The 19794-nt window shown below is 43.2% G+C and overlaps 1 protein-coding gene across 1 annotated transcript in view; it reads left to right on the forward strand.

Annotated features, from left to right (window-relative positions):
* Positions 1-18617, forward strand: part of LOC140481309 (5-hydroxytryptamine receptor 7-like) — a 45216-nt gene extending 26599 nt beyond the window's left edge. The window contains exon 2 of the mRNA XM_072577289.1: positions 16275-18617. Within this exon, the coding sequence (XP_072433390.1) occupies positions 16275-17046 (772 nt within the window). The 3' untranslated portion in view covers positions 17047-18617. The remainder of the gene's footprint in view (positions 1-16274) is intronic.
* Positions 18618-19794: the final 1177 nt, after the last annotated feature.

Genomic DNA, 19794 nt, shown 5'->3' on the forward strand with positions numbered 1-19794 from the left:
ACCAAGGCACAGTGAAAAGCTTTGTCTTGCGAGCAATACAGGCAGATCACAGAGTTAAGTAGCATAGATAAGTAAATAATAGGTAAACAGTGGCAAAAACCAAAACACAGGTACAGGCGAATGTTAACAGTTTGTGACTCCATTCAGTAATCTAACAACAGTAGGGCAGAAACTGTTTTGAAACCAGCTGGTGCATGTGTTCAGGCTTCTGTACCTTCTCCTTGGTGGTAGAGATTGTAGAAAAACATTGCCAGGGTGGGATGGATCTTTGAGAATGTTGGTGGCCTTTCCTTGACAGCGGGCCTGGTAGATGGATTCTATAGATGGGAGGTTGGACTTTGTGATTGTCCGAGCCAAGTTCACCACTGTCTGTAACCATCTCCGGTTTTGAATGGTACAGCTGCCATACCAGCTGGTGATACAGCCAGACAGAATGCTCTTGATGGTGAACCTATAAAAGTTGGCAAGGGTATTTGCCATCATGCCAAATTTCTTCAGCTAACTGAGGAAGAAGAGACACTGTTGGGCCTTTGTAGCTAGTGCGTCCACATGAAGAGTCCAAGAAATGGACTTTTGCTATGGATGACCACTCCCAGGAGCTTGACACTCTCCACTCGTTCCACCTCTGGGCTGTTAATGTGTAGGGGGGCATGAGTAACATCCTGCCAAAAGTCAATAATGAGTTCATTGGTTTTGCCGGCATTGAGAGGTAGACTGTTCTCAGTGCACCAAATTTCCAGATCTTCCACCTCCCATCTGTAGTCTGTTTCGTCACCATCTAAGATTCGACTGATAAAGGTGGTGTCATCAGCAAACTTGTAAATGGCAGTAGTCTGGTATTTGGCAACGCAGTCATGTGTATACAGTGAGTACAGTAGGGGTCTCCAGTGTTGAGTGTTAGTGAGGATGAAATATTGTCCCTAATCTTCACTGATTGTGGCCTGTGGGTCAGGACACTGAGGATTCAGTTGCAGAGAGTGGGGCTTAGTGAGATCACTAAGTTTAGTAATCAGTCTCGAGGGGATAATAGTGTTGAAGGCTGAACTGTAGCCAATGCGTAGGATTCTTACGTAGCTGTTCTTGGTGTCAAGATGTTCTAAGGAAGAGTGAAGGGCAAGTGATATGGCATCTGACGTGGATCTGTGGTTTGATAGGAAAATTGGAGTGGGTCAAGAGTAGTGAGGAGGCTGGAGTTGATTAATACCATTTCCAGAGCTGAAAATGTGTTGCTGGAAAAGCGCAGCAGGTCAGACAGCATCCAAGGAACAGGAGAATCGACGTTTCGGGCATAAGCCCTTCTTCAGGATTCCTGAAGAAGGGCTTATGCCTGAAACATCAATTCTCCTGTTCCTTGGAAGCTGCCTGACCTGCTGCGCTTTTCCAGCAACACATTTTCAGCTCTGATCTGCAGTCCTCACTTTCTCCTCGAAGATAATACCATGACCAGCCTTTCAAAGCACTTCATGACCACTAAAGTTAGGGCCACTGGGTGGTAGTCATTGAGACATACTGCATGAGCCTTCTTAGGCACAGGGATGATGTTGGTCCTCTTGGAACAGGCAGGGACAGTGGCCTGCTGTAGGGAGAGGTTGAAGATGTCCAGAAAGATGACCAGTTAATCTGTGCATGCTCTGAGTGTATGGCCTGGTACTCTGTCTGGTCCCATCGCTTTCCTTGGATTCACATGAAAGAAAACTGATCTGATCTCTGATGCAGTGACTGTTGGAATAGGTTCATTAAGACTTATTGGAATAAATGTTGCCTCTCCAACGAAATTCTGCTCAAAGTGAGCACAGAAGGTGTTGAGACGGTCTGGGAGGAACGTGTCATCATCTACTATCTTCCACTGTCATTTCTACCAAAATGCATTGCCTCACATTTCTCTGTATTGAGATTCATCTGCTAATATGTCTGCCCATTTGGCCAACTTGCCAATGTCTCTCTGAGCCTCATCTTCACAAGTCACTATTCCCCCTAACTTAGTATCATTGCAAATTTAGAGATTTTGCCCTCAACATCCATCTTCACATTATTTATATAAATCAGAAAAAGGAAGAGTTAGGATCCCTTAGGAATATCATTTTTAACCTGTTTACAATCTGAGAATGCTCATCCCTAGCAGTTGAGACACTCTTCCTGTTTCGTATTGCTGTTATTATTTGGTTGTGCATCATATGCCTTTCCCTTTTCTTCCTCATTTTCTCATCAGTGTCCTTAGTCAATCAGGCCATAATCATAATCGGCAATCCCAGGTAGTCTAGCTTTCAATACCCTGTATTTATTTCTCAATGTACCTTGCTTATCCCATCACCTCTCTTTTGGAAGTCTTCCATTTTTCATCGACTTTTGTACCCAGTGTTTCCTGCTCCCATTCAACTTTTACACCCCTAAAACCTGCCCTTTTCTTCGCCTCTATACCAATGGGCAGTCATGGTCCCACATGAAAGAGTTTATACCCAATTATAGCTGTCAATCAAATTGAGAAATTGCAGGCATCCAACTGTAATGATAGATAGCTGTGAACTTGGTTGTGCAGCAATAATTCAGTAGTGCAAACCCTCAGGTCTGTGTCAGACCATGAAATATCAAGCAATCACTTTTCTTAAGGCTGTTGGCATTTTTTAGTGATTATGGAACTCAGACTGTTAATTGCATTGACAGTTTGACACCTCCATAAGACCTGCTTTTGACAGGTCTTCCTGACAGTTCCATTTGACAGTTTGCCATCACAAGCATTATTGCTCTCCCGCTGTGATGTTCTATGATTCCATGAATGGGACTGAGAAAATTCTGAGAATGATAGAAAGTGCTTGTATTCAGCTGAGTGTGACAGATTAGGGATGATCTATCTGAGGTGCTTAGGATGCATTGAGAATTGAGAAAACTGATTCCTCTGATGGAGATATCAGAAGGGGGCAATTGACCCATGTCAATCATCCTGTTGCCCTCACCAACCTCCCCAAAGTCCAACTCAGGGCTCAGCATATACCCCCAACCCCTCCTCAAAATCCCCTCTCACCTTAGTGGCCTGTCCTAATGATACATCCTCCTCCACATGCAATCCCAGCAGAATCCCCTAGAATAGAATCCCTACAGTGTGGAAACAGGCCATTTGGCCCAACAAGTCTACACCGACCCTCCGAAGAGCATTCCACCCAGACTCACACCCTTAGCTTATCCCTGTTGCCCTGCATTTCCCATGGCTAATCCAGCTAAGCTACACCTCCCTCAACACTATGGAGCAATTTTGTGTGGCCAATCCACCTAACCCATCATCTTTAAAATTTTAATCAAACTGTTGACAATTGATATTGAAAAAGGCCTTTGAAACTGTTAGACCGAGAGTAACACTTTTTGACACATTAGTGTTGATATAGAATACAATGATTACACGAAGTGCAGAAGCACCCCAGTTGACGTGACTTTATGCTTAAGAAAATAAAGTATTCACACCTTTCCAAGGCAGGCTTTGGACCCTGGGATAATGTTCCAAGGACATATGTTTAATTCCCACCATGATAGATGGTGATATTTGTATTTAATGTCAACTCAAAAATCTGGAACAAATAGTTAGCTGAATGGAGGCCATGTAGCCACTGTAAATTGTTGTAGAGTCAAAGAGTCTTAGAGATGTACAGCATGGAAACAGACCCTTCACTCCAACCCGTCCATGCCGACCAGATATCCCAACATAATCTAGTCCCACCTGCCAGTACCCGGCCCATATCCCTCCAAACCCTTCCTATTCTTATACCCATCCAAGTGCCTCTTAAATGTTGCAATTGTATCAGCCTCCACCACTTCCTCTGGTAGCTCATTGCGCACACGCACCACCCTCTGTGTGAAAATGTTGCCCCTGAGGTCTTTTATATCTTTCCCCTCTCACCCTAAACTTATGCCCTCTAGTTCTGGACTCCCCGACCCCAGGGAAAAGACTTTGTCCATTTATCTTATCCATGCCCCTCATAATTTTGTAAACCTCTATAAGGTCACCCCTCAGCCTCCAACGCTCCCAGGAAAACAGCCCTAGCCTGTTCAGCCTCTCCCTATAGCTCAAATCCTCCAACTCTGGCAACATACTTGTAAATCTTTTCTGAATCCTTTCAAGTTTCACAACATCTTTCCAATAGAAAGGAGACCAGAATTGCACACGGTATTCCAAAGTGACCTAACTAATGTCCCATACAGCCGCAACATGAATTCCCAACTCAAAGAAAGCATACCAAATGCCTTCTTCACTATCCTAGCTACCTGCAACTCCACTTTCAAGGAGCTATGAACCTGCACTCCATGGTCTCTTTGTTCAGCAACACACCCTATGACCTTACCATTAAGTGTATAAGTTCTGCTAAGATTTGCTTTCCCAAAATGTAGCACCTCACATTTATCTGAATTAAATTCCATCTGCCACTTCTCAGCCCATTAGCCCATCTGATCAAGATCCTGTTGTAATGTGAGGTAACCCTCTTTGCTGTCCACTACACCTCCAATTTTGGTGTCATCTGCAAACTTACTAACTGTATCTCTTATGCTCGCATCCAAATCATTTATGTAAATGACAAAAAATAGAGGACCCAGCACTGATCCTTGTGGCACTCCACTGGTCACAGGCCTCCAATCTGAAAAACAACCCTCCACCACCACCCTCTGTCTTCTACCTTTGAGCCAGTTCTGTATCCAAATGACTAGTTCTCCCTGTCTTCTCTGAGATCTAATCTTGCTAACCAGTCTCCCATAGGGAACCTTGTCGAATGCCTTACTGAAGTCCATATAGATCACATCTACTGCTCTGCCCTCATCAATCCTCTTTGTTACTTCTTCAAAAAACTCAATCAGGTTTGTGAGACATGATTGCCCACGCACTATCCCTAATGTCCTTGCCTTTCCAAATACGTGTAAATCCTGTCCCTCAGGATTCCCTCCAACAACTTGCTCACCACCAAGGTCAGGCTCACTGGTCTGTAGTTCCTTGCCTTGTCCTGAAGAAGGGCGTATGTCCGAAACGTCGATTCTCCTGCTCCTTTGATGCTGCCTGACCTTGTGCTCTTTTCCAGCAACACATTTTTAAGCTCTTGTTCTTACCACCCTTCTTAAACAGTGGCACCATGTTAGCCATCCTCCAGTCTTCTGGCACCTCACCTGTGACTATCGATGATACAAATATCTCAGCAAGAGCCCAGCAATCACTTCTCTAGCTTCCCACAGATTTCTAGGGTACACCTGATCAGGTCCTGGGGATTTATCCACCTTTAATTGTTTCAAGATATCCAGCACTTCCTCCTCTGTAATATGGAAATTTTGCAAGGTGTCACCATGTATTTCCCTAAATTCTACATCTTCCATGTCCTTTTCCACAGTAAATACTGATGCAAAATACTTGTTTACTATCTCCTCCATTTTCTGTGGCTCCACACAAAGGCTGCCTTCCTGATCTTTGAGGGGCCCTATTCTCTCCCTCGTTACTCTTTTGACTTTAATGTATTTGTAAAATACCTCTGGATTCTCTTTAACTCTATTTGCCAAAGCTATCTCATGTCCCCATTTGCCCTCCTGATTTCCCTCTTAAGTATACTCCTACTGCCTTTATATTCTTCTAAGGATTCACTCGATCTATCCTGTCTATACGTTACATATGCTTCCTTCTTTTTCTTAACCAAATCCTCAATGTCTTTAGTCATCCAGCATTCCTTATACCTACCAGCCTTTCCTTTCACCCTGACAGGAATATACTTTCTCTGGATTCTCATTATCTCATTTTTGAAGGTTTCCCATTTTCCAGCAGTCCCTTTACCTGCGAACATCTGTCCCCAATCAGCTTTTGAAAGTTCTTGCCTAATACCGTCAAAATTGGCCTTTCTCCAATTTAGAACTTCAACTTTTAGATCTGGTCTATCCTTTTCCATCACTTTTTTAAATCTAATAGAATTATGGTCGCTGTCCCCAAAGTACTCCCCCACTGACATCTCAGTCACCTGCCCTGCCTTATTTCCCAAGAGTAGGTTACATTTTGCACCTTCTCTAGTAGGTACATCCACATACTGAATCAGAAAATTGTCTTGTACATACTTAACAAATTCCTCTCCATCTAAACCCTTAACACTATGGCAGTCCCAGTCTATGTTTGGAAAGTTAAAATCCCCTACCATAACCACCCTATTATTCTTACAGATAGCTGAGATCTCCTTACAAATTTGTTTCTCAACTTCCCTCTGACTATTAGGGGATCTATAATACAATCCCAATAAGGTGATCATCCCTTTCTTATTCCTCAGTTCCACCCAAATAACTTCCCTGGATGTAAAAATCTATCTGGTTCACGAATGCCCCTTAGGGAAGGAAATCTGCATTATTCGTGCAACTCCCGAACATAATTGACCTTTTATGTTCAAAAATGTGCAGCTTATGTAGATTGGTCATGCTAAATTGCCCACAGTGTGCAGAGGTGTGTAAATTAGGTGGATTAGCCATGGGAGAGTGCAGGATTACAGGGAGAGTTTGGGGGATGGGTCTGGGTGGGATGCTCTTTGGAGGAGCGGTGTGGACTTGATGGGCTGAATGGCCTGATTCCCCACTGTAGGGATCCTCTGATTCTATGAAACAAACAATGCCACATCCCGTGAACATTTTTTTCATTAAAAAAGCTGTGGCTCTGATTATATTTAAAGATGAATTCAATCCTATACTGAGGGAACAGCCCTCAAAGTTTAAAATGATTTAGAAGTTCTTAACATAATCTAAAATGTTGCAAAAGAGATATTCCTGTGTGTATCCTGCTTGTTAGCTTGTGATAAACAGTCATACATCATGGAAACAGACCCTTCGATCCAACCAGTCCATACTGACCATAAGGTAAAAACAATGACTGCAGATGCTGAAAACCAAATACTGGATTAGCGGTGCTGGAAGAGCACAGCAGTTCAGGCAGCATCCAACGAGCAGCGAAATCGACGTTTCGGGCAAAAGCCCTTCATCAGGAATAAAGGCAGTGAGCCTGAAGCATGGAGAGATAAGCTAGAGGAGGGTGGGGGTGGGGAGAGAGTAGCATAGAGTACAATGGGTGAGTGGGGGAGGAGATGAAGGTGATAGGTCAAGGAGGAGAGGGTGGAGTGGATAGGTGGAAAAGAAGATAGGCAGGTCGGACAAGTCAAGGAGACAGTAACTGAGCTGGAAGTTTGAAACTAGGATGAGGTGGGGGAAGGGGAAATGAGGAAGCTGTTGAAGTCCACATTGATGCCCTGGGGTTGAAGTGTTCCGAGGCGGAAGATGAGGCGTTCTTCCTTCAGGCGTCTGGTGGTGAGGGAGCGGTGGTGAAGGAGGCCCAGGACCTTCATGTCCTCGGCAGAGTGGGAGGGGGAGTTGAAATGTTAGGCCACGGGGCGGTTTGGTTGATTGGTGCGGGTGTCTCGGAGATGTTCCCTAAAGCGCTCTGCTAGGAGGCGCCCAGTCTCCCCAATGTAGAGGAGACCACATCGGGAGCAACGGATACAATAAATGATATTGGTGGATGTGCAGGTGAAACTTTGATGGATGTGGAAGGCTCCTTTAGGGCCTTGGATAGAGGTGAGGGAGGAGGTGTGGGCACAGGTTTTACAGTTCCTGCGGTGGCAGGGGAAAGTGCCAGAATGGGAGGGTGGGTGGTAGGGGGGTGTGGACCTGACCAGGTAGTCACGGAGGGAATGGTCTTTGCGGAAGGCGGAAAGGGGTGGGGAGGAAAATATATCTCTGGTGGTGGGGTCTTTTTGGAGGTGGCGGAAATGTCGGTGGATGATTTGGTTGATGCGAAGGTTTGTAGGGTGGAAGGTGAGCACCAGGGGCGTTCTGTCCTTGTTACGGTTGGAGGGGTGGGGTCTGAGGGCGGAGGTGCGGGATGTGGACGAGATGCGTTGGAGGGCATCTTTAACCACGTGGGAAGGGAAATTGCGGTCTCTAAAGAAGGTGGCCATCTGGTGTGTCCTATGGTGGAACTGGTCATACTGACCATAATCCCAAATTAAACTACTCCCACCTGCCTGTGCTTGGCCCATATCACTCCAAGCGTTTCTTATTCATGTATTTTTCAAATATCTTTTCAATGCTTTAACTATACCCGCATCCACCACTACCTCTGGGAGTTCATTCCACGCAAGAACCACCCTCTGTGTAAAATATTTGCCCCTCATGTCCTTTTAAAATCTTTCTCCTCTCACCTCAAAAATACGTCCCCTAGTCTTGAAATCCACTACCCTCAGGTAAAGACACCTGCCATTCATCTTATCTACACTCCTCTTGATTTTATAAACCTTTATAAAGTTTTCAACCTCCTACTCTCCAATGAAAAAAAAATCCCAGCCTGTCCAACCTGTACTTAGATCTCAAATCTTCCATTCCCGGTAGCGTCCTGGTAAATAGTTTTTGAAACCTCGCCAGTTTAATAAGATACGCTTTTGAAAGGCTAGTTGGAGGACAATGTGAACGCTGATATTTGATAGTTAAAGTTTCACAGTTACATTCACTCGATCCCAGATTAGAAAAACTGAGTTTTGATTTCTCATATTGAAGTGTATAATACAAATGACAACTGAAGGAATCATGCCAAAAATAAACCAAGGTGACTGAGAGGTCATGCATTATGACAAATAAGGATGAAAAGAAAAATGTTTACGTGGAATGAAAGCAAATGACACCGAGGAAAATGAAAAAAGAAATGCAAATCAGTCAAAGAAAACCAAGGCTGCTATTAGAGCAGCTAAAAGGTTAATGGAAAAAAGGCTGGTGTGCCTGGGAGTAATATGAAAAGCTTTTATCTGCTATATTAAGAGACAGGACTATCAAAGCCCACATTGAATCTTTGCAAAGTGTTTGAGGACAGATGAAATGAATATCAAGTCTCAAATACTAAGCAAGTGCGTTGCATCCATCTTGAAACTGATTGTCAATGGCAGCATGAAGAGATGAGGTTGCCATTAAAATTGTTTTCATTAGATTAGAATAGTGTCTCAGATAAAATGAGAAATTTTTGATTTGGCAGATGATATCTGCCCTAGAAATCTTAAAGAAATAAGATAGATGCTAGTAATAGATTTGCCTGCACTTTTCATGGCCGGCCAGACCTGTGGTCTGCTTCGTTAGAATGGACCTAAATAAAAATTGTTCTGAAGTATTAAAGATGTAAGAAGGCAGCACCACATAGCTACAGGTCCAGAACCTTGATCAATTGACCTTGGGCAGCATGGTGACTCAATGGTCAGCACTGCTTTGTCACACCACTAGGGTTCAATTCCACCCTTGGGTGACAATGGGGATTTTGCAGATTCTCCCCATGTCTGTGTGGGTTTCCTCCAGGTATCTGGTTTCCCCCCATAGTCCAAAGATGTGCAGATTAGGGTGGATTGGCCATGATGTATTGCTCATTGTGTCCAGGGATGGGCAGTTTAGGTGGAGTAGCCATGGGAAATGCTGGATTACAGGGATATGGGAGGGGCATGGGTCCGGGTGGGATGGTCTTCAGAGGGGCAGAATGGACTCAATGGGCCAAATAGCCTGTTTCCACAATGTAGGGATTCTATGAATGAATAGATTAAGATTCTATGTATAAGAAATTACCCTGCAACCTTGTGATTGCCTCATCAGTGCCATTAGCTGGTGACATTTGCATCCCATTAACGAATAAAACGAAAGTTTTTCACTGAGGGTAATAGACAATAGACAATAGACAATAGATGCAGGAGTAGGCCATTCTGCCCTTCGAGCCTGCACCGCCATTCAATATGATCATGGCTGATCATTCCTAATTAGTATCCTGTTCCAGCCTTATCTCCATACCCCTTGACTCCACTATCTTTAAGAGCTCTATCCAATTCTTTCTTAAAAGAATCCAGAGACTGGGCCTCCACTGCCCTCTGGGACAGAGCATTCCACACAGCCACCACTCTCTGTGTGAAGTAGTTTCTCCTCATCTCTGTCCTAAATGGTCTACCCCGTATTTTTAAGTTGTGTCCTCTGGTTCGGCACTCCCCCATCAACGGAAATATGTTCCCTCCTGCCAGAGTGTCCAATCCTTTCATAAGCCTATACGTTTCAATCAGATCCCCTCTCAGTCTTCTAAACTCAAGGGTATACAAGCCCAGTCGCTTCAGTCTTTCCGTGTAAGGCAATCCTGCCATTCCAGGAATTGACCTCGTGAACCTACGCTGCACTCCCTCAATAGCCAGAATGTCTTTCCTCAAATTTGGAGACCAGAACTGTACACAGTACTCCAGGTGTGGTCTCACCAGGGCCCTGTACAGCTGCAGAAGCACCTCTTTGCTTCTATACTCAATCCCTCTTGTTATGAAGGCCAGCATGCTATTAGCCTTCTTCACGACCTGCTGTACCTGCATGCTTGCCTTCATTGACTGGTGTACAAGAACACCCAGATCTCTCTGAACAGCCCCTTTACCTAATTTGATACCATTGAGGTAGTAATCTGCCTTCCTGTTCTTGCCACCAAAGTGGATAACCAGACATTTATCCACATTAAACTGCATCTGCCATGCATCTGCCCACTCACCTAACTTGTCCAGGTCACCCTGTAATCCCCTAACATCCTCTAACATGTTGGACGGATTTCCTGTAAAAACTGCTGATAGCAGGCACTGGAATATATTTGTGGCTTGGGGTTTTCAGTTATTTAAAAATGTTAAATCAGAAATATCTTTTCCGCAGTTTATAGTCTACCAAGTAAATTATTTTCAGTTCATGTAGTATTTAGTTTGCTTGTTACAGTAATTAGCTTAAAAGATGGAATTTCATCATGGAAATTCATTTCAATTGATCACTGAGAATTCAAATAAAATATTGGCCTCCATGGGATTATTGACAATCTGGATCATGTTAATGAAAATCCTGACTACAGTCATAGTGTAATAGGGATGTATAATACGGAAACAGACCCTTTGGTTCAACGCGTCCATGCTGACTAGGTATCCTAAATTAATCTAGTTCCACTTACCAGCACTTTGCCCATGCCCCTTGGGTGGCATGGTGGCTCAGTAGTTAGCACTACTGCTTTACAGTACCAGGGATGTGGGTTCGATCCCCGCCTCGGGTGACTGTCTGTGTGGAGTTTGCATATTCTCCCCGTGTCTGCGTGGGTTTCCTCCCATGGTCCAAAGATGTGCAGGTCAGGTGAATTGGTCATGCTAAATTGCCCACAGTGTTAGTTGCATTAGTCAGAGGTAAATATGGGGTTGGGGTGAGGTGGCTTGCTCTTCAGAGGGCCCATGTGGACTTGTTGTGCTGAAGAGCCTGTTTCCACACTGTAAAAAATCTAATCTAAACCCTTCCTATTCATGTACCCATCCTGATGCCTTTTAAACGTTATAATTGTAACAGCCTTCACCACTTCCTCAGAACATTCCAGGCTTGAAGAAGGGTCACTGGACCCAAAGTATTACCTCTGTTTCTCTCTCCACAGATACTGCCAGACTTGCTGAGTTTCTATAGCAATTTCTTTTTTGCAGCATCGATATAGACCAGGTTAATGAGAATCCAATCCTGGTTAGTCACAGTCAGGCCAATATAATAACAGAATGACCAGGTTAGTGACTACTCTTTCTCAGTTAGTGACAGTCGAGTTCTGTTTGATAATAATCTAGCGCAAGTTAATCATAATCTAGCTTTCATGAAATCCAGACCAGATAGTGACACTCAATTCAGGTTAATGACAATGCCATAGATTTCCTGATGCCATGGACTACATTGAACTTTTTATATTTACAAGGCCACATCAATAATTACTCAATTGTAAATATTTGTGGATATTGTCTAATTAATCTGTTCAAAGAAGCAGGTGGGACTTAAACTTGGACCTCCTGGTTGACAGGTAGAGATACTATCACTGTACCTGCAGAGTCCTCAAATGTTTGTAGGGTGATGTTTGACTCATAAATGCTTAACCAGCTTAGTTGAGGTGAATGGTAGCTTCCCATCTGCTCACAGAACATGGTGTGACCTAACACAAAACAGCAATCAAAACTGGAATCTTAGTGAAGGCCAAGATTGGTCTTAGTTTAGGTATTGACTCTACACCTATCAGACCATGAAGGCAGGTGAACATGCTTTTTCATTCCACTACTGTTTTCAAAGTTGTTCTACAATTTTATGAAGATGTAGAGGTGTACTGTACTTTTAAGAGAGTTGAAAAGCTAGCAAGGACTGACAAAGCACATAGAGTCCTGAACACAGTAACAATGTAACATTTGGTCAAAACAAATAGCAGCATATGGGTTGCAATGAAACAAAAACAAACTCAAATTTGGCCAATCAGTTTAAGTTATACCCCAAGATACCAATATCCAATCAAATTTGAATTTAGTATTTTGATAATATTAAAATCAATGAAGTGCTCCGATGTTTTGAGGTATAAAACTGGACATTTTGAACATTTAATGGGAGAACCGCCAAGCCACCAACAAGTACAGACTGCCAGCTGAACAGCGCTCTGAGAGGTACAAATCCATAAGTTTGTGCAGCAGAACATTGAAACTGACCTAAAGAAAATGTACAGAAGAGAATTAACAAAGCTGACTCGTTTTTGAAATGTGATTTTAAAAAAATTCTTAATTGGGATTTTTATTGGACCAGTATAGTTGAGTGGGAGGTAAAAGATAGGTTTAAGAGAAAGGAGTTCTAAATTTTTGTCAGTTTTAATATTCTTTGTTGGGCTTAAAGAATAGAAGTGTTAATTTTTGCTTTAAGTAGTGACCTCTGGGATAGTTCTTCCCTCTCAAAATTTAACAGATTACACCATGAATTGAATCTTTTCTGTATTGCTGGTTTAAATTAGCAGAGGGGTTTACCCCGTGTCGTAACAATAAAATCAAAATGGTGACTATTTGAGAGAATACAGAGCTGCCTTTCTTACCCAAGCCCCTTGCGTGTGTTGGCAACTCTCTAATCCTAGGAGAAAGTGAGGACTGCAGATGCTGGAGTACCAGAATTGAAAAATGTGGTGCTGGAAAAACACAGGACAGGGAGCATCCGAGGAGCAGGAGAATCGATGTTTCAGGCATAAACCTTCTTCAGGAAACGCTAATACTCTAATAATAAACTCTAATAAAATTCTCTAATCCTTCCTGGAGCTCCATAGTTAAAAACACACCAGTCAGGATTTGCTTCTGCCACAATGATGGAAGAGTCTGACATGACATCCAATGATCAATGTCAACTAGTTTACACCATCATAGATGTTGGTCTGGGTGACCAAACCATTCCCTTGTAATACCTTGTGGAGCAATCTGGAGATGAGAAGGATGAATCAGTACTGGATCCATTACTTTTCGTCATTTATGTTAATGATTTGGGTATGAACATAGGAGGTATAGTTAGTAAGTTTGCAGATTACACCAAAATTGGAGGTGTAGTGGACAGTGAAGAAGGTTTCCTCAGAATACAATGGGATCTTGATCAGGTGGACCAATGACCTAAGGAGTGGCAGATGGAGTTTAATTTATATAAATGCGAGGTGCTGCATTTTGGAAAAGCAAGTCAGAGCAGGACTTATACACTTAATAGTAAGGTCCTAGGGAATGTAGCTGAACAAAAAGACCTTGGAGTGCTGGTTCATAGTTCCTTGAGAGTAGAGTTGCAGGTAGATAGGATAGTGAAGAAGGTGTTTGTTATGCTTTCCTTTATTGGTCAGAGCATTGAGTACAGGAGTTGGGAGGTCAAGTTGCAGCTGTTCAGGACACTGGTTAGGCCACTGTTGGAATATTGTGTGCAATTCTGGTCTCCTTCCTATTGGAAGGATGTTATGAAACTTGAAAGGGTTCAGAAAAGATTTACAAGGATGTTGCCAGGATTGGACAATTTGAGGCTGAATAGGCTGGGGTGTTAGAGGCTGAGGAGTGACCTTATAAAATCATGAGGTGCATGGATAGGATAAATAGAAAATGTCTTTTCCCTGGCATGGGGGTGTCCAGAATGAGAGGGCATAGGTTTAGGATGAGAGTGGAAAGATATAAAAGGGATCTAAGGACAACCTTTTTCACGCAGAAGTTGGTGTGTGTATGGAATGAGCTGCCAGAGGAAGTGGTGGAGGCTGGTACAATTACAACATTTAAAAGGCATTTGGATGGATATATGAGTAGGAAGGGTTTAGAGGAATATGGGCCAAATGCTGGCAAATGCAACTAGATTAATTTAGGATATCTGGTTGGCATGGACAAGTTGGATCGAAGGATCTGTTTCCATGCCGTACATGTCTATGACTCTATGACTTCCTTCAAAGGGTTGAGAATCTGTGAAATTCATTACCCCAGGGTGTGGTGGACTCAGGGTCAGTGAGTGAGTTTAAGAAAGAGATAGATTTATTAATGGATTAAAGAGCTATGGAGAGCAGGCAGGAAAGTGGAATTGGGGCTGAGATGCAGTCAGTCATGATTGTATTGAATGATGGAGCAGGTTTGAGGGGCTGAATGGCTTACTCCTGCTTCTCATTTTTGTATTCTTATATACCTCTCCTTTCTGAAAGGTGATCATGGTAGCTCAGTGATTAGCATTGCTGCCTCACAGTGCCAGCAACCCAGGTTTGATTCCAGCCTCGGGTGACTGTCTGTGTAGGTTTCCTCTGGGTGCTTTGAAGGGCTTTTGCCCGAAACGTCAATTTCCCTACTCCTTGGATGCTGCCTGAACTGCTGTGCTTTTCCAGCACCACTTTAATCTAGCTCTGGAATACTCCCACAATCCAAAACTGTGCAGGTCAGGTGAATTGGCCATGCCAAATTGCCCATCATATTAGGTGCATTATTCAGAGGGAAATGGGTCTGTGTGGACTTGTTGGGCCGAACGGCCTGTTTCCACACTGTAGGCAATCTAGTCTAAGGTGACTAGACTATTCAAGATGTGGTCTCACCAGTGTCATACATTATTGAAGCAGAACATCCTGTTTGTATGTTCAATTCTTGTAATAAAGGATAGCGTGCCACCAGCTTCTTGATTATATGCTGCACATAGCAAAGTCTTGTTACTCATACATCAGAACACCTCTGCCCCTTTGTGTATCTGCATTCTGCAGCTATTCTTCATTTAAACAATACGCTATTCGTTCGTTCTTCTGGCTAATGTAAAATAAAACTCACGTTTTCCAAAAATGATACTCGATGTGATTGATTTTAACCCACTCACTCAACCTAAATGTGTGTATGTTTGTGCCTCTGTGTGTGTGTGTGTGTGTGTGTGTATGTGTGTGTGCATGCGTATTTATGTGTGTGTGTGTGTGTGTGTGCCTGTGTGTGTGTGTGTGTGTGTGTGTGCCTGTGTGTGTGTGTGCTTGCAGCCTCTTTATGCCTTTTTGTGGTGACGTCTGTGACTTTAACGACCATTCCTTTGATCCCTTTATTTAAGTCATTGAGATAAATTGTAAAACATTCAGGGAACAGCATTGACTCTTGTAGCACCCCATTTTCCATATTCTGCCAATCAATGTCTTTTCCAACAAAATAGGTGCCAGCCATTTGCTGGTTCATTTCTAAGGGAATGCCCTGTCCAATCAGAGCCAACCTGCCTGGATGAAAGTTTAACAAAGGCTGTCTATTAGCTATCCATCAGTTTTCATGGAAAGCAAGATCTCTACCAATCAGTGTCCACTCTACTCTGCTTAAATCTTGATTTTCCCCTTGAATTTGTATTCTTGCAAGATGTCCTGATGAGTGCAAGATGAAAAGCAGTAATCTAGTTCAGAACTTCTGTGAACAACTTGGAAGCAAGCAGTTAGAATCGTAGAATCCCTACAGTGTGGAAACAGGCCCTTCGACCCAACAAGTCCATACTGACCCTCCGAAGACTAATCTACTCAGCCACATTATTTAACCACTGACTCAGGCACCTAACCTACATATTCCTGAACACTACAAGCAATTTAGCATGGCCAATTCACGTAATCTGCACATCTTTTGATTGTGGGAGGTAACTGGAACACCCGGAGGAAACCCGCACAGACACAGGGAGATTGTGCAAACTCCACACACACAGTTGCACGAGACCGGAATTGAACTCAGGTCCCTGGCACTGTAAGGCAGGCAGCAGTGCTAATCATTGAGCCACCATGCCATCCTTCAATGAACTCTGAGGCTCAGAGCTTGTTGCATTAATCAAATTCCATTGTTTAATGACAAGATACGTAAGAGAATTGTATCGATAAAAAAGTGATCGGTTCGTGACTTAAAGAGTGACAATGTGAAATAAGCAGCAGCTTCTGTTTTACATTAAAGAGCAGTTAGAATTGATAAATCAGTTTCTCTGATTGTGTGTTTCAGATACTTGGGAATAACACGCCCTTTGACATACCCAGTGAGACAGAACGGAAGATCAATGGCCAAGATGGTGATCACCGTTTGGCTCCTTTCAGCATCCATAACCCTCCCGCCATTGTTTGGTTGGGCTAAAAATGTCACGGTGGACCGGATGTGTCTCATCAGCCAAGACTTTGGCTACACTGTCTACTCCACGGGAGTAGCTTTTTATATTCCCATGACGGTCATGCTGATTATGTATTACCGGATATACAAAGCTGCTAAAGTAAGTGCGGAGAAGCACAAGTTCATGAGTATCCCCCGTCAATATGAGCAGGATGGAGTCTACAACATGGAGGAGGACATTCGAGCCCACCATGCCACCAAGAGGTTCAAGGCCGCAGAGGAGTGTGCCACCTTATCTAAGCTCCTCAGGCACGATCGCAAGAACATTTCTATCTTCAAGAGGGAGCAGAAGGCTGCCCGAACCCTGGGGATCATTGTTGGAGCCTTCACCTTCTGCTGGCTGCCCTTTTTCCTGCTCTCTGCCGCCCGGCCCTTCATTTGCGGGATCGAATGCAGTTGCATGCCGCTGAGGTTGGAGAGAACGTTGCTGTGGTTGGGATACACCAACTCCCTCATCAACCCACTCATCTACGCCTTTTTCAACCGAGACCTGAGGACTACTTTCTGGAGCCTGCTGCGTTGCAAGTACAGAAACATCAACAGGAGGCTTTCAGCTGCGAGCATGCATGAGGCACTCAAGGCCACTGAGAGACATGATTGCATATTGTAACTTCAACCCCAATCATTGCACTGTAGGAAAATAGTAGCCAGCCCAAGAAGGACCATGCTTGAGAGCAAAATCAGGACCAGATATCCCTCCGGGAGACATTACAAAATATTTGATTCCCCTATTGAGGCTGACACGTGCAGAATGAAACTGCGGTCATTGCTGTTGGTCCTCCAAGCAATGCCAGGCTTCAAGAAAGCCAAGGCAAATCTTATCGCGTCAAAAATCTGGCCAAGTGAGTGGAACTGAGCGGCAGACAAGAAAGCGTAATTGCATCAAAATGGCATCTGAGGACTGGGGGGGAGGAAGTGCCATCAGGACTCTAAGGCAAGAGTCTAAAAATGTGGAGCTCAAAATCAGCGACCGAGTGAATCAGCCAATTGTTTAGAACACCGTGCAAAAAATGGAATCGTTCTGAACTGCTAACAAATTATCATGATTGTTGACTTTTAAAGAATGTGAGACTGAATGATAGAGAAAAACGATAGAGGAAAATGGCTTAGAAAGCAACTGAAATCAGGAGAGCAACACGAAGATCTGACTGTTGAACTAAGCTGATAGTTTTTCTTTTTGGGGACTTTGTAATGTTCTAAAATACAAAACCAGGATGCCTTGTATTAAATAAACATAGATTTATTTATGAAAAGTGATCAAAACCACAGAAGTTAGAGCATAGCCTTATGGACAAATTCATAGTCTTCAAAGGTGTTAGGGTCTTGGACTGGGATGCCATTGAATATTTGCTATTGAACAAACTGATGTTAGCATCTACTTTTGTTTTGCTATTCACAGTCACAAAATGATGACCAGTATGTCAAGACAATGTATACTTTGTTGTGCTTTTTTAATGTTTGGACACAGAAGTGTTGGGTGCCATAAGAGCATACACTGTGCTGTCAGATCCTTGCTAAAGCTTTGGCCGCTGTTAATACATCACAAGGCTTTAGGAAACATTGCATGAGCGTAGGATTAGAAACTAATTGACACTGTCCATTGGACGGGAAAGATGAACATTCACATAGTACCTTTCATAACTTCAGGATGTCCCAACATGCTTTACTGCCTGTCAATTACTTTTTATTTTAAAGTGGAGTCAGTGTTGTAATGCAGAAGTGTGGCAGCCAAATTGCTGTGTAAACATTATAAAGGCCACATGTTTATTTTCATTATAGTAATGCTGGTTGAGGGAGCAATATTGGACAGGACTTGAGATCAGTCCTGTGTTTTGCCAGAATTGAGTGACCTCGAGATCTTTCATGTGCACCTGAGAAGCCAGCCAGCCAGCCTCTCAGTTTATTGGGCCATCTGAAAGATGTAATCTCTTATAGTGTGGCACTCCCTCAGTAATGCACTGGAGTGCTCCAGCCATTGAGTTAGGGCTTTAAGTAACCAACCTTCTGAATTGGATGCAACTGTACTACTCACTAACTGCATCTCACACATCAGCAAAGCTGAGCAATAGTAAAACATGCATTTAACAGCTGACCTTGGTTCCAGAATTCCTGTAAGACCGGTTGATGTTATGTTCCACTATTGTAAAAACTTGTACAATTCATTTCTCAATAAAACCATGAAGAGAGTCTTGAACAGAACCCCTTGCTGTTCAGTGGTTCAGCTGAAGCTTTTGTCTCCCTAAGACTGTCTCTCATTCATTACAGTGGGTGGAAATATTTGTGCTGGGCATTAAATAGATACAACACCAAATGTATCAGTGATGCCCAGCTAGAGGTTCCCCAAGCATGGAGAGTTTGAGTTATAAAGAAAGGCTGGATAGGCTGGGATTTTTTTCACTGGAGTGAAGGTTGAGAGGTGGCCTTATTGAGGTTATAAAACAATGAGAGGTATAGAGACAGCTAATGGTAGTTGTCTTTTCCCTAAGATAGGGGATTTCAAGATTAGGGTTCACATCTTTAAGGTGAGAAGAGAGAGTTTTAAAAACGACATGAGAGTCAAAATCTTTTACACAGCGAGTGGTTTGCGTGTGGAATGAACTTCCTGAGAAAGATGGGGTACAGTTACAAGCCTCTCAACACCGTGTGTAGGAGCCCTGCTTTTTTTTATGTAAACAGTCTCTTGCTTATTTGGAATATCATGTTGAAAGCCTCACCTGATAGTTGCTGAGGCTGGAGAGGTGAATACATCAGGAAACCCAAAAGACTTTCATGTGTGGGCAGGTAAAGGTGAATGTCCGCCTCAGTGACTCTGATCTGGCTGGAATTCTGGATTACTGGTGCTGGAAGAGCACAGCAGTTCAGGCAGCATCCAAGGAGCAGCGAAATCGACGTTTCGGGTAAAAGCCCTTCACCTCCGGCTGGAAGTCAATCAAAGCAAAGCTGAATCCCATTTTTGAAAACAAAACCCTTCAATGTTTTAACAACTCAAAAAAAACAAACTTGCCCAAGGTATTTCTTTATTGCTTCCTCTGTTTCCACTTCAGTGGACTTAATAATCCAGTTGTGAAACCCATGGTTGAGTGTTCTGAGGTATCTGTTCACATTATTGCAGTAGCAGCCGTGGAGAGTTGATTTGTAAAGTTCATTCAGAGGATGTAGGCAGATGTAGAACATGACAGAGAGTTTGTAGTGATGCAGTGAGGTTATTCACTCTTCTGCAGATGCAACAGACTCAATCTCTAAAGAATTAGCTGTATCATTTAGCACGGGGAATTAACCAGACAAGCTGAATAAATATTGAGGCATTTGCTGTTTTGATACATAGTGTTGTGTTGCAGCACTGTGGAACTTTGACCGC

This window comes from Chiloscyllium punctatum, chromosome 1, assembly GCF_047496795.1.
Source record: "Chiloscyllium punctatum isolate Juve2018m chromosome 1, sChiPun1.3, whole genome shotgun sequence".
In the NCBI taxonomy this organism is placed as follows: domain Eukaryota; kingdom Metazoa; phylum Chordata; class Chondrichthyes; order Orectolobiformes; family Hemiscylliidae; genus Chiloscyllium; species Chiloscyllium punctatum.